This window comes from Sorex fumeus, unplaced genomic scaffold (genome assembly GCF_029834395.1).
Source record: "Sorex fumeus unplaced genomic scaffold, SorFum_2.1 ptg000009l, whole genome shotgun sequence".
NCBI classification, from domain to species: domain Eukaryota; kingdom Metazoa; phylum Chordata; class Mammalia; order Eulipotyphla; family Soricidae; genus Sorex; species Sorex fumeus.
The window spans coordinates 21953576-21968618 of NW_026606066.1; the positions used below are offsets into that span (position 1 = coordinate 21953576).

Consider the following 15043-nt stretch of genomic DNA (forward strand, 5'->3'; position numbering starts at 1 on the left):
AACCAACTTTGGATCACTGCACCACATATGATCCTCCAAGACCTTCCAGGAGAGATCCTTGAGCACAGAGCAGGAGGAAGCTTTGAATATCTCCATATTTAACCCCAAATTTTAAGAAAGGAAATAAAGATAGGAAAGAAAGAAAACACTAGTCTATATTTCATCTATATTTCATTCATTACAAAATAGTTTTCAACCACATATTAATAGTATTTTCTTATTGCTTACCACAATATGATTATTATCACAGTGCTATAAATAATGATTATCAAGGTTTCCCCCCCAAACTGCCATTCCTGTTAATGATTCTCTATCAGCCCCTTCCCGACAGCATTATAGCTCAATACCCTGTCCCATTCTCTCATAAAAGTTAAAGGCTTCAATTTTCTTCAAGTTAAGTTGTTCTACATTTCAGTCCCATACTGAGAGTCAAAATTAACATCAAATATAAAACTATTTTTATTGTATTGGTTACAGTAAATCATATATTTCAGGTATCACCACATGTAAAAAAAAAATAGCCTTCTGTTGCTAGAGCTCAGTGGTTGAGAGATAAATGATTAGTGTGTTTCAAAAAAAGATCTGTGACCAAGACAAAAAGATTTTTCCCTAATTTATCTTGCGGGATTGCATAGACTCAATTCATTATTATTATGACTGTCCCTAATTGTGATGAAGAATTCAGTACCAAAGAGATAGTAATGAACTCATGATTTGCATTACATGATCCCCTGAACACTGCCATTAACTTACCCCTGAGCTCTGAGCCAGGAGTAGTCCCAAACACTGTTGAGTATAACCTAAGAACAAACAAAGAAGAAAAGAATACACCTCTTTAAAACTAGGCCAGAGAGACAGCACAATAGGTTGAGTGCTTGCTTTGCAGACTGTAGGTCCAGGTTTGATTTCCTGTATCACCAGGGACTACCTCTAAGTACTGAGTTGGGAGTAGCTCAGATCACTGGGTGTATCTCAAAATAAGAAAAAGAAAAGAAAAAAGTGTGTGTGAGGGTTGGGGGGAGGGAAAAGAAAAATTAGAGACATATATCTTTCAAGAGCAATAAGACCACTAAGAAAAATTAGCACTGACTTTTGGATTATGGACTTGGCTACCAAGAATGCTACCAAAGAACTGATGAAATAGGAAGTGATGCCAAGGTATCCAGGATCCTTTGCTAAGCAGAATACACACATTTACAGCCATTTTCACTATTAGAAATTTTTAAAGGAAAGAAAAAACTCAATAATTATTTCACCAAACGCCACTTACAATAAATCCTGTTAAGAGGTTATTGAGATGAGGAAAAAGAAAGTTTGGTGACTTTGTCTCATGAAATATATGGAATTTGAAATATGGTTGTGCCAAAATTAATAAGCCTGAATTTCCTCTTAATAATAAAAACCAGACTGCTAATCTTTATTTTCTCTTTAATAGCTTGATAATGAAGTTGAAAAGACAGCAAATCTTGTTATTAGCAACTGGAATGAGCAAATTAAGGTAAGTATATATAAATATTATGGTGCAAATTCAGTATGTAGAAGTAAATATTTTTGCTGTTAGAAATCTAAAAATGATCTGTATTGCAAACCAGAAGGTTTGTGAGAGAGAGAGAGAGAGAAAGAGAGAGAGAGAGAGAAAGAGAGAGAGAGAGAGAGAGAGAGAGAGAGAGAGAGAGAGAGAGCCTGCCATGGGGGGAAGGAACGGCGGGGGAGGGAAACTGGGGATATTGTAGTGGTAAATGTGCACTGGTGAAGAGATGGGTGTTGAAACATTGTATGACTAAAATATAATCATGGACAACTTTGTAACTGTGTATCTCACTGTGATCCAATTTTTTTTTTAAAAAATCCAATTAAAAAGAAAGAAGTCTAACAATGTGTTCTAGCTAAGTGCTATCTAAAAGAAAAATTATTCCTCATCCAAGTTAGAGGGATATATTACCAATAAACCCATAGAAAATGAAGGCCCTAAATAAGGTTGTTATTTAGAAATAATATTTACATAGCATTTGCTGCATGTTATATTTTTAGTCATCACAATAACCCAGTGTGGTATGTGACCTTGCACTGCGCTAATTTACAGAAGTGGTATAAACCACACAGACAGATGAATAATTTTCCTTAGTTTACAAAGCTGGTTAATCATTGAACCAAGAATCGTTAGTAGTCCTTGGGCTCAGGGTCACTGCTCTTAACCATCACACTTCGTAGATTGCCTCTTTATATAAATTATAGTTTAAGACAAGGGAAAAATATTGCTTGAGTTTTGTTTTCATTATGTGTGGAAGGAGTTTGTGAGAAAGAAAAGCACCATGAGGGTCAGGGAGTGATAAATTAGAGGCAACGCAGTACTTGATTCCCCCAAGTACTTACAGTCCACTTCTTGTGCACCACATTCTAAGACATCTCTTGGCTTCCAATTAATTTAAAATTAAGTTGGCTAGATAACATAGGTGCAGAAAACAGTGACAAGTTCTGCAGAAGGGAACTATGATATCTGGTATGAAAATTTTTAGAACATATTTTTACAGGTTCTTGAGCAGAAAAAGAATAACAGATAGAGTCATATATGTATGCAAAAGATTACTCTAGAACATTCCAGCTTAAAAAGTAGTTCATTTTAGCAGAAGGAACTAGAAGCCAGCAAAGAGAAAAACTGCTAAGAAAACCCAATAATCTCCTCTGAGAGAAATTAATGTTGCAAAAGTCAAAGTCCTCTCTTTCATCTCCAGATGTCCAAAAGGGACTTTTCCAAGTAGATTGTTATTAGTGTCCAGTAATCAGAGATATCTGCAAAACAGATGCCACATTTCAGGCCCCAATGTTCTTTCTGGAACTTCAGGTGAACCATGGAACCAAAAGGTGCTCATGGGAAATACTTTAGATAAATGAGCCTCCCTCCCTCCTTCCCTCCCTTCCTTCCTTCCTCCCTTCCCTCCTTCCTTCCATTCTTTCTTTCATTATTCCTTTTTTATTCCTTTCTTTCCCTCCCTCTTTCCCTCCTTCCTCTTTTCCTCCCTCCCTCCCTCCCTCCCTCCCTCCCTCCCTTCCTTCCTTCCTTCCTTCCTTCCTTCCTCCCTCCCTCCCTCCCTTCCCTCCTTCCTTCCATTCTTTCTTTCATTATTCCTTTTTTTATTCCTTTCTTTCCCTCCCTCTTTCCCTCCTTCCTCTTTTCCTCCCTCCCTCCCTTCCTCCCTCCCTCTCTTCCTCCCTTCCTCCCTTCCTTCCTTCCTTCCTTCCTTCCTTCCTTCCTTCCTTCCTTCCTTCCTTCCTTCCTCCCTCCCTCCCTCCCTCCCTGCCTCCCTTCCTTCCTCTCTTTGGGGGGCCACACCAGGCAGTACTCAAGGGCTGACTCCTGACTCTGTGCTCAGGGATCACTCCTGTCACTCAGGGGACAATCAGTGGTGCCGAGGATCAAACCCAGATTGACTGTGCAAGGCAAGCACCTTATCCACTGTACTAACCCTCTGGCCTGAGATGAATTAATTTCCATACCATGGTAGTAAGGTAAAGGTAAAGGCCCTCCGGTTGATCGTCGATTTGCTCGAGCGGGCCCAGTAACGTCTCCATTGGAGACTTTGTTGTTACTGTGTCTGGCATATCGAATACGTCACGGGGAGCTTGCCAGACTCTGCCGTGCGGGCGAGATACTCTCGGTAGCTTGCCGGGCTCTCCGAGAGGGGCGGAGGAATCGAACTCCGGTCGGCCATGTTGGCCGCTTGTAAGGCGAACGCCCTACCGCTGTGCTATAGTACTGAAAAAAGAATGTTCATGAAAATTGCTTCTATAATAAATATTTGAGTCTTATAAACATAATTCAGTTCTTAGTTTTGCTCTTGATGTTATGAGCTTTCTTAAACAGAGGTAGTTTTTAAAAGTGCCTTCTACAATTATTTGACTTTAAAAGGAAACTCAGAATAATAAACTAAAAGAGAGAAATTGTATTCAGCAGTAGCAAATGCTTTTTAGGAAAAAAAAATCTTTTATTATTTCCCAGTTTCCACCAAGTAATTTTTCTAAATAAACCAGTTTGATTTTTTTCATGAAGAGTGACAGAGAAATTAGAGAACATAAAATTCTTGAGCTATTATAGTTTTCACCCCATTTACAATCCAAGAGACTCGTCACAGCAGTAATAAAGTACAGTCTATTTTAGAAACGCAAATGGAAAGTCTTAAAGGACTAAATGCTCTTGCCTCAAACTCTCTTTTTCAAGGGGCATGTGACTAATTGTGAGTGGAGAGAGAAGGTCTAAAGCACATCTTTTCTTCAATCTCCCTCTATGGGTTTGCTCCCCTGTTCAGATATGTTCATTCAGAAGATTTTGCGGCTGGTTCCTAAGAGAGAGCAGAACTTTCCCCTTTATTATCTGGTGCTAGTGTTTGCCACTTTGAGGTGAAAGAACAAGCAACCTTGTTAGACAATTGGTGTCTTACAAATTTAATTCAAGTCAAAACAAATTCAGTTTGCATTTAAAATTCCCAGAGTATCCTCTACCAAGTTGGAGTTGTGTAGTAGAATAGGAAACTATAATGTGCTGCAAAATTTGGGGCATCCGTAGAGGAGGTCGCCTTGAACACCTCTTCGAATCCCAGCCCCCCTCCCCTCTTCCTGCTAACACAGTGCTGGCATTTCTCTGACAGATGAATGTCAGACCATCAAGTCTAGAAGAAGGGAATAATATGTCCTCTTTGCTCTAAGTTTTTGGAGAATATCTTAAAACAACCTCAGTTGTGGACCAGATTGATTTAAAAGAATGAAATAGGGAGACTGGAAAGACAGAACAAATGGTTAAGGACTTGTCTTGGATGGGCTACCCCTGGATCAGTGCCTGGCACTGCAAATAGTACCCTGAGCACCAATAAAAGTGACTCCTGAGCACAGAGCCAGGAGTACCACCTCCCTCAAAACTAAAACAAAAACGAACCTAGGAAAACGATCTAGGCAGTCTTTTGTTTATTGTGATTTACAGTTGTCTGCCTGTGATAAAGTCAACCCCTCCCATTATGCTAGCTCAAACAATGTGAAGGTTTGCAGGCATTCAGTGATTTAGCAAAATGGATAATCCTCTCAAGTGAACACAATTTAATGGGGAAAAGAATACACAATGGCTCCAGGCAAAATGTTAGCTGCTGTTACATTTTGTGCAGATTTTGAGATTAGGGCAAAAATAAAGAATTTAAGTACACAAATCGTTTAAGCAACTTGTTCCAGAGCAGGTTTTCTTCCTCATGTCAGTTTCTTCTGCTCCATTTTTTTTTTTTTCACTTCTAGGCCAAGAAGAAATTAATGGTGAGTACCAAGAAGCATGAAGCACTTTTCCATCTTGTGGAAAACTCCAAGCAAACAGTAACCGAGAAAGAGAAACAGAAGGTAAAGGCTTCTAATCACTTCTGGCCCACAAAGCTTTTGATAGAGATGACAAATTAGATCAGTTTGGTCCAGATTTTTTGAAAGTGAACCAGATTGAATATCTGTCAAGTTCTATCCTAAATAAATAAAATATATACATAGTATATTCAATAATATATTTTGCATATGTTATAATACTAAGTAAGTAAGTAAGTAAAGGCCCTCCCGTTGATCATCGATTTGCTCGAGCGGGCCCAGTAACGTCTCCATTGGACATTACTTTGTTGTTACTGTGTTTGGCATATCGAATACATCACGGGGAGCTTGCCAGGCCCTGCCGTGGGGGCGAGATACTCTCGGTAGCTTGCCGGGCTCTCCGAGAGGGGCGGAGGAATCGAACTCGGGTTGGCCATGTTGGCTGCGTGCAAGGCAAACGCCCTACCGCTGTGCTATCTGGCATATTACACTAATACATTGTGGGCATTATAAACATAAAGTAGAAATGTTTCAAGGATAAAAATAAAACATTTTATTTGATTACCTAATCACAATATCTTTAATCATTAGGTGACACTTTCAGGTAAAAAATATGTCTAAGATAAGATTCAGCCTTAACCATGGTGAATATAAGTTCATATTTTTAAGTCTTTTTGAATATGTAAAAAGTATTAGTAAACTTTTTGCCAGACATCCCCAGATCATCCAGTTTTTGCCTTCCCACATGCTCCTAGCCGGCAACCAGGTCAGCATCAGCTCTGACATTTCCTTGTGTCTTTCTTGTGCTTAAACTGTCAGTAGGAATGTCAAGCTTCTTGGCAGAAATCTTTGATAATCAAGTAGGTGTTTTCTGTGTTTTAATCAAATTAAAGCTAAATACTATATCTTTAAATCCCCAGTTAGCCATGTCCAAGATGCTGAAAGTGAAGACATTTGTGGGAGGTGATTTTAGCTTCTCCTGTTGTAACATTCCGACACTTCCCCCAGGAAACATCAGAATCCATAACTTTCCCAGTGTGGGCACCAATGCCAATTGTGTTTTTAGGCAAAAATGAATACAAATCAAACTGGAATGTGAGCAGAAAATCAAATTTTTTTTTTGATCTCTAGCCTGAGAGATGATCACACAACCCCTGTGGTTATGCTGCAGACTGGAAACCTTTCAAATAGTCAGAATCTCCCCCCCAAAGATGGATCGTCCCCCCTGAGAAAATGCACCGACATCCCTACAACCCACAACCTTCCTTTTTTAAAAAGGAAGAAAATTGTCATCAAAGCCACGCAATCATTTCATCCAAAGAAACTATTAGATGAATAACCTAAATGCATTGTTAGCATGATTTTACAAGGTTTTTATTTCTTCATATGCCAGTCTTCACAGTTTGAAATGATCATAACAAGTATTGAATAATGAGACAGCTTCCAAGGAGGCGAAATCACAGTATGTTAAAACGCTAAGCACCAAGACCTGTCATAGGCTTTAGGAGCCCTCATTAGAAGCTATTCTTTATTGATGTCAAGAAATAACAAAGGAAAAAGCATGGGCAGTGAAGTGGTGAATTTCCTTTCCCTTCCTTCCCTCATTACTGGCTTCCCTGGGAGGTGGTGTCCATGGTCCCCCCCCCCCCCCCCCCCGCCCTCCTCTGTCTCATCAGGTAATCACAACCCTTGGCTGTCATTGCATTAAAGACCCTTGCCATTTTCATCACTTTATCTAGCAGCATTTTCTTTTAAGCCCTCAACTAAACACCTAAAGCAGCATTCATTTTCTCTTCTCACACAGAAGCACCCAGTGATCTCCACAGCAGTTCTTCCTGTTTCTGTGCTCAGCAGTCCTTGTTCACACCAGCTGATCTAAGTCTCCATTTTCCTGTCACCTCCACCCTCCCCAGCAAGTAAATGCAAGTCAGCAACATAGTCACTGAGCAAGGCGAGAGGCCAAATCTTGACACTATTCCCATCTCCTCTTGCTCCCAGAGACTTATTAATTACTTTCCTGTGTCTCTGACATTGCTTTCACTAACAGCTTCTTCCCATACAGCTTCTCAACTCCTGACCTTCTAGGTGGAAACAGGGAGAGACTGGGAGGCATCTTCCACAACCCTTTTTATTTATTTTTTGTTTTTTGGAGATTGGGATACACTTTGCAGTGCTCAGGGATCACTCCTGACAGTGCCCGAAGGACCATATGGGGTGCAGGAACCAAGCCTGGCTTAACTACATGAAAAGCAAGCACCTTCCTTACCCACTATACTATTCTTCAGCTCCATGGCCATATTCTTGTTCTTCTACAGATACTGTCATATCATTTACTACCCCCACTTTTTAATGTAAGATTTATTGAAAGGGTTGTCTGTATGCTCTGTCTACACTTCCTCATCTCCTGGTGATGCTTCAAATCTCCTCAACCAAGTTTCTCCCCACCATTCTACAAGTGACAACAATGTCATCCTTGCTGTTAAAATTGTAGGATACTTCCAAGCTCTGACCTACTTAAGTTCTTGGAAGCATTAAGTATTGTTCATTGGGGCTGGAGTGATAGTATGGTAGCTGCATGCATTTTGCCTTGCATGCAGCTGACTAGGGTTTGATTCCTGCCATCCCATATGGTCCCCCAAACACTGCCAGGAGTAACTCCTGAGTGCAAAAAAGCACAATTGATTTCCCCCTTCTAGAAATATTCTCTTATTTTAGCAATATCTTACTCTTTGGGTTTTTCCCTACTTTTCTGGTAATTGCTTGGTTTTGAGTTTTTAAACTCCTTATTCTTTTCTTTTCTTTTTTTTTTTCTTTATTTTATGGGCCACACCTGGCTGTGCTTACTCTGGGTTCTTTACTCAGGGATCACTCCTGGTAGGCTCACGAACCATATTAACCCAGGTCAGCTGCATGTAAGGAAAATATGTTGCCCCTTGTACTATCTCTTTAAGCCAGAACTTCCATTTTTCTACCTGCATTTTTTATACTGCTATTTTAGTTATTTCTCTCCTGAGTTCCATTCTCTCCTATGTTTTTCAGCTTTGTATGTCTACTGTCCATCATAGTTCTCTGAATATTAGGTGTTCAATATCATGCACAATAACTAAACATAAGACTTGCAAGGCTTCAACTACCATACTACGCCTGCAATACCCAATATTTTTTTTCCTTATGAGCACACCTGGCTGTGTTCCGTGCTTACTCCTTGCTCTCTACTGAAGGATCATACCTGGTGGGCTCAGGGGATCATATCGGGGTACTGGAGATAAAATACAGGTCAGTCCATGCAAAGCAAGCACCATACCTGCTGTACTATCTCTCTAGCCCGGAAATTCCTAAAGTTTTATCCCCAGCCCAAATCAGGCTATAAACCTGTTTGTAGCACCTCAAAATCCAACATCAGAAACATCACTCCCCTCCAACAGAAAGTATTTCTTCCTATTTTTTCTCTACCTTTGGATATTACTATCCACCATAACCTCTTGATTCTAACTCCTAAATTAAATATTTCTGAATTTTTCTGTCTTTCTCCATTGTAGCTCCTCTCTCCCAGACTATTTCTGGGATTATTATGACTAGGTAATTGGTTTATTGGCTTTCATTCTAGAAACCAATACTATTCTATCTACAAGCCAAGTCGGAGTTTCTAAAATTGAATCTGAGTTATTTCCTATTAAGTCTTCCCAGGGGACAGAGCAATAGTATGGGAGGCAGGGTGTGTATCTTATGTGTAGCCAACATAGGTTTGATCCCCAGTACCCCATGTAGTCCCCCAAGCCCTGCCAAGAGTGATCCCTGAGTGCAGAGCCAGGAGTAAATCCTGACACCACCAGCTGAGCCCCTGCAAGCTCCTGTCTGTGGCCCCTAAGCCTCTCCTTAACTTGACACTTGTCTATCTTTTCTTCATTTTCTCTTGATATTTTCCTTGTGAAACCAATCCAACTTCACTGAAGCGTTTTTCTGCATCCTGTCAACCTATTTTGCTTTGCTAATTCTACATTCATTTTACATTCATTATAAAGGGATTATTTGTGTGTGGGTGATGTGCCAATTCTCAGCTTAAATGTCAATTTATTTCTGAGGTGAGGTTAAGCACTTCTAGTTTTCTCGTGGCACTCAAATACTATGACATTTGGAAACCATCCATAGAATAGTAACAGTCCCATGTATGTCTCTGACTAGAACAAGGAATATTTCTAGGTGTTCTTTTTTTTTTTTTTTTGGTGCAAAGAGACCATCAGGTGATACACTGATAATTCAATGCATGATAAATGAGTGTATTGTTTATTCCAAGAAAAAATTTGACTTTTGCCAAATTTTAGTAATTTTAATTTTCAGTAATTTCAAGTTTCTTAAATAGAATAAAGAGATCATGTTATTTTATATCTCTTGGGGGTCATTTTCTGTACATTTTCTCAGCAGGCAATAGCTGCATAGTGTATTTTGACTGATGGGAGAAAATGCATCAATAATTCCTGAGGTCTCATCACTAGAGAACTGAGTTTTTTCAAAAGGAATCTGAAGCCCCAATGACCTGATTTCACTACACCATTATCGAACTGGTATTCACAAGCTCATGTTTCTATAGATAAGTGTGGTACATTATACTTGAAACAAAACTGAATGTACCCTGTATCATTCATACATCAGAGGCAAGGAACAGTTAAATACTGGCACATTAATTGGGATAGTAAGTTGAGTGGCTTTAATATTGAGCTTTTGGATGAATGTTCATTACTGCAATGTTAGCCAAAGTGTCCTTAACCTTAAAAAGGGTCCCTATTAAAAAAAAACACCTTTGTTTCTGTCCTTGAAACTCCTGAACAGAAGTACCTTGGTGTTCCTTAAATGACAGTTTAAAAGTTTTTGCATCAGGATCATCTGAGAAAAGAGAGAAAGTTCAGATTTCCACATCCAGTTGCAGAACTACTAAATCAAGGAGACCATAGAGCACTTTAGCACTGTCCTCCCGATGTTCATCGATTTGCTCGAGCGGGTCCAGTAACATTGTGAGACTTGTTGCTGTGTTTGTCATATCAAACACGTCACGGGGAGCTTGCCAGGTTTTGCCGTGCGGGCGAGATACTCTCAGTAGCTTGCTGAGCTCTCCGAGAGGGGCGAAGGAATTGAACCTGGGCCGACCTGGTCGGCCGCGTGCAAGGCAAATGCCTTACCTGCTGTGCTATGGCTCCAGCCCAAGAAGACCATAGAACCAATACTAATTCAGAACATCTGCAATTTTACAAGCACCTTATCATTCCTGATTTACTAACATGTTTAAGAATCATCTGTGTCATCCAACTTCCTCTTTTTTTAGAGATATGAAATTAGTAGTCTGAGCACGTTGAGAATCCATTTCAGTCACTCTAGTCTAAGAGTTCTGTATTACTTTGATTTTCTAGATTTTACAGGTTGACCAGTATTGGTGATTGGCTAGAAGGGCTTTTTGTGAAGCAGCATCTCACTGGGAAATAGGATGAAAGGAGAGGACTTTGTAACCACCCTATTACTTCCAGGAACATTGACTTGTGGCCTACTTTCGTCATTATTCACAGTGACATTAATCTCTAAATATCATATAGGTTTCAGATTGGGTGCCACCAGTGAGTAGCATGTTTGAGTCCTTAAAGCAACCCACCATCACTATCCCTAGTGCTGAGGTGGGATATCTGTGGCTCTTGAAGTTTAAGTAACTCACCTGCAGCTGTAGGCAAGTCTCTGATCCCAAAGTCTGACTCCGAAGTCTTCCTGCAGAGTTCATATGGTGAAAGTGAAGCCAACTGTTGGGCAGGATTGAATCAGGCCTAATCCCACTTCTAAAAATTATATGATTGCACAGGTCTCTCTATCAGTTCTGATAAGAAATGCAAGGGCCTAAAGGATGTACTCAGGGGGGAAATGGCAGGGTCAGAGAGATAGTCCAGTGGGTAATGTGCTTGCCTTGCACACAGCCTACACAGATTCAATCCCTAGCACCACGTCTGATTCCCCAAGCACTGCCAAGAGTGATCCCTGAGTGCAGAGCCAGGAGTAGGCCTTAAGCACCACCATATATAACACAAAAAACAAAACAAGGAGCAAGATAAGAAGATGGAAAGAAGCCTTGGTAGATTACAATCTCAATTGGAGATTCTCCATTCCCACTTGCTTCTTTTCACCTATCACTTGTCTTCTTCCATGACCATTGTGGGCACATCACATCAAATTTAAGAATCAATCTCAGTTTTCTCCTGTAAAAAGGGGTGGGGACAAATCACCCAGAAAGGGTCTTGGATTTTCTTTCATCTCTGAAATTCCCCCCTTCCTGAAAAAGATCTTTGATTTTGTTATCTGGAGTTTCTTAAGCAGGCAGAGAGGAAGCATGTCATTAGAATTCATTGTGAATTTAAGAGGTATTTCATAAGGAGTTAATGATATCAATACTAATGTTTCATGTTAGCTCCTCAATAAATTGAAAAAATCAACTGAGAAGTTGTCAAAAGAAGATGAAAATTACTACCAAAAAAACATGGCTGGGTGTTCTACCAGACTGAAATGGGAAAAAACACTAGAAAATTGTTACCAGGTGAGTTATACATTCTCTATATTTTGATGAGAGGCCTGGGGGTTCTCTCTGATGATCCTTGGTAAGCCATGCCAGTGGTTCAATGCAGGGACCTGAGGATGTGGTGCTGCTCTGGTCTAGGTGACCAGATCAAGGTTACATGAAGTGATGCTTGGGCAACCATGTGGTATCAGGGATTGTAATAGGGTCTTCCATACATAAGGTTTGATGCATGTGATGTCAGCCATGTTATCTTTCCATCCCCTACATTCACTTTTATTTGTTTATTTGTTTGGAGGGTGGGGGTGGATCTCACAATGGTCAGGGGTTGCTCCTGGTTCTGCACTAAGGAATTACTCCTGGCAGTGCTCAAAGAACCATGTAGGATGCTGAAGAATCAAACCAGGTTGGCTGCATTCAAGGTAAGCACCCTACCTTCTGCACTATCACTCTAGCCCACTTTTTCCCTTTTCACATATAGTTTGCGTGGTCTTGAAAATGGAGGTCAGTTCGAGAGTGACACAACCTGATCCTTAGCTATGACTCTGACACCTACTGTCACTTCAGACAAACTACATATTTCTCATTGTTTTCTTTCACCTTGGATACAGTTACAGTCATTAGAGCTCCCTTTCCTTTTCCTCAGTTTCTTAGTATCCACTTATGATTTCTGCCTGGCTTTACTTTGCTTTCAGTAGTTCCAGTTTATATACTGTAGGGCTATATAATCTTTTTTACTTATTAAGTATTCCTGATGAAGATAATATATGCATATAGATATATATATATACTTGTATAATCTTAATCAAGATAAATAAATGATTAAGATTCATGATGAAGAAAATGTGTAAAATTTTTAAACAAACACATGCAAGCATTTCAAAAGTCTTTCTTTTAACTCAACCTTAGAAATAATTAAGACCATATGTCCTTTATTAGACTACAAGTAACATGGAGAACTATGCAAAGTGAGACTTTCTATAAGGAAAAGGATTCCCCTTTTCCTCTCTTTTGTCTTAGTTTATTGCCATCATTATCTAGAAGTCACCAGTATTATATTCCCTCTCCTTTTTAGGTCATTCAGCTTATCTTACTCTACTACCCCTTCATAGAGCTATTCTGCCAAACTAAGCCCATTGGAACTAACTAGAGACCATTTCTCTTCAGCCATCCTTGCCTTACTCCAAACAATAAATTTTCCCTTTCTTTGTATCTTCTGAGCTTGTATATACTTAGCCTGCACTGTAAGTAACTGACACATATTACTTATGCTGTGCATTCTGTATCTTCCATTGATTGTTCAAAAATTTGAGTAAAATGTTATACTCCTGAAAACACATAACAAAAGTGGGTTGACTTAAGTACAAGGGAATTTTATTTTTTTCTTGTTTCTCAAATATTTATTGCAATTTAAATGTTTACTTTTTTCCAGTTGTTTAATTTTATTTTTTCTGGTTATTATTTTTTTACATTTTTTATTTAGATTTTTTATTAGTGAAACACCATGTGGTACAGTTGTAGAAAAATATGGAATGCTTCACGAATTTGTGTGTCATCCTTGCACAGGGGCCATGCTAATCTTCTCTGTATCATTCCAATTTTAGTATTTGGGCTGTCGAAGCGAGCTCAAGGGAATTTTATTTTAAGTATGATAAGAAGAGGGAAATTAGGGTCTCTCAATTTTGCTTTTGCTACATTTTTCCACCACAGTTTCGTGAAAATGGTATATATGAAATTAAGTGTTATTGCATGTGTTCTTAGTGTCCATTCAACTATGTTCAAGAATGTTTACTAGATACTCTGACTAAAATGACAAAATCTCATGTGGCCATTAAGTAACTCCACAAACCGCATGTTAAAATAAGATTTACTACTTCACAATCATATCATGTTGGACACACCATGTTCAAGGTAAGTTTCCTGTCTTCCAAGAATAAGCAATTCAGTTGGTAGAAATAATGTATATTGGAAACCAATACTACCACATTACCAAGAAGTACCAATAATCAAATGTTTGCTACAGATAATACCCATCCTAGGAATTGTCATACTTTTATATACATAAATATAATTTTGATGGGGAATCATAGGTGCAGTACTGGGAACCATATGTGGTACCAGGAATCAAAGTAGAGTCAGCCACATGAAAATTAAGTGACTTAATTTCTGCACTATATCTCCAGCCCTCAGAAATTATTTTAGAAAATCATTCATAGTACATATAGTACATATCAAAATGTTTACTTTCCCAACTGGTGCTCTTCATATTAGCCACAAGGCATAGAAAATAATTTGATTATTATTTTCTATGCTCTCTCAAATATGGTAGTGACTCCTAGTACCATCATAGATGCTAAGGGGAAATGGTAACTTCTTGAAAACAAGGGATACCTTAAGATATAAGAGTTCAATTCTTTCCCAGTTAATTTCTCAAATGAGTTAAAAAAAATTTTAATTCACTTTGAACATGGAGCTGAAAAACAAAACATGAATTTCTTTTCAAAACACACTAGGAGTAAAAGAGAGGGAATATTTCAAATGACCAACCTTAAGGAGATGACTAAATAAATCAGTACATTCTACACGATGGAATGTGGGGACTTAAAAGAGAAACTTGATCAAAAATGGGAACTGATCAAAGATGGAATGGGTCAATTCTCAGCTGGGAGACATATGACCTCCTGTGAGCCTGTAGGATATTCCAAGGGGGTCACAGGTAAAAATAGCATAAATGGGGCCTCAGAGCATGGTACTCGAGCCAATCAGTAGTACAGGGAGACCATAGGAAGAAAACGTGGTTGGAAAGGTACTATAGTCAGAAAAAAGTTGAGAAAGTCTGGGTTAAACAACAGGATACCACAGTTACTGATCTTTCAATAAGCACATAAAAGTTTGCTTAAACCAAATGCTGTAATTGTTAAGTTTTACAGTGCCTACACAAGGGAATATTTTTCCATGAGAAGCAAAGTTTTCTGGTTCCTTCCTCAGCAGGTTAATTTTATATATCAAAATATATGTTTATATTACACTAGCTGCTTCCTGTCTCAAACTATTAACTTTCATTTTGGGGGGCTAACCACATATGAAACTAAGTTCCTGTAGTATAAACCAGATGTTCAGAGACATGATCTAAAAATAATTAATGAAAATGTGAATTATGATGATTTCCAT

The 15043-nt window shown here is 39.0% G+C and overlaps 1 protein-coding gene and 1 non-coding gene across 2 annotated transcripts in view; one reads left to right on the top strand and one right to left on the bottom strand.

The window, feature by feature from the left end:
• NOSTRIN (nitric oxide synthase trafficking) overlaps positions 1–15043 on the top strand; it is a 72016-nt gene that overhangs the window by 39644 nt on the left and 17329 nt on the right. Inside the window, exons 6-8 of the mRNA XM_056110228.1 lie at positions 1436–1498; positions 5275–5373; positions 11768–11893. Coding sequence (XP_055966203.1) covers positions 1436–1498; positions 5275–5373; positions 11768–11893 — 288 coding nt within the window. The remainder of the gene's footprint in view (positions 1–1435; positions 1499–5274; positions 5374–11767; positions 11894–15043) is intronic.
• On the bottom strand, positions 13394–13500 carry LOC130019872 (U6 spliceosomal RNA). The gene has a single exon (XR_008791927.1). It is a non-coding gene; the product is annotated as a U6 spliceosomal RNA (small nuclear RNA).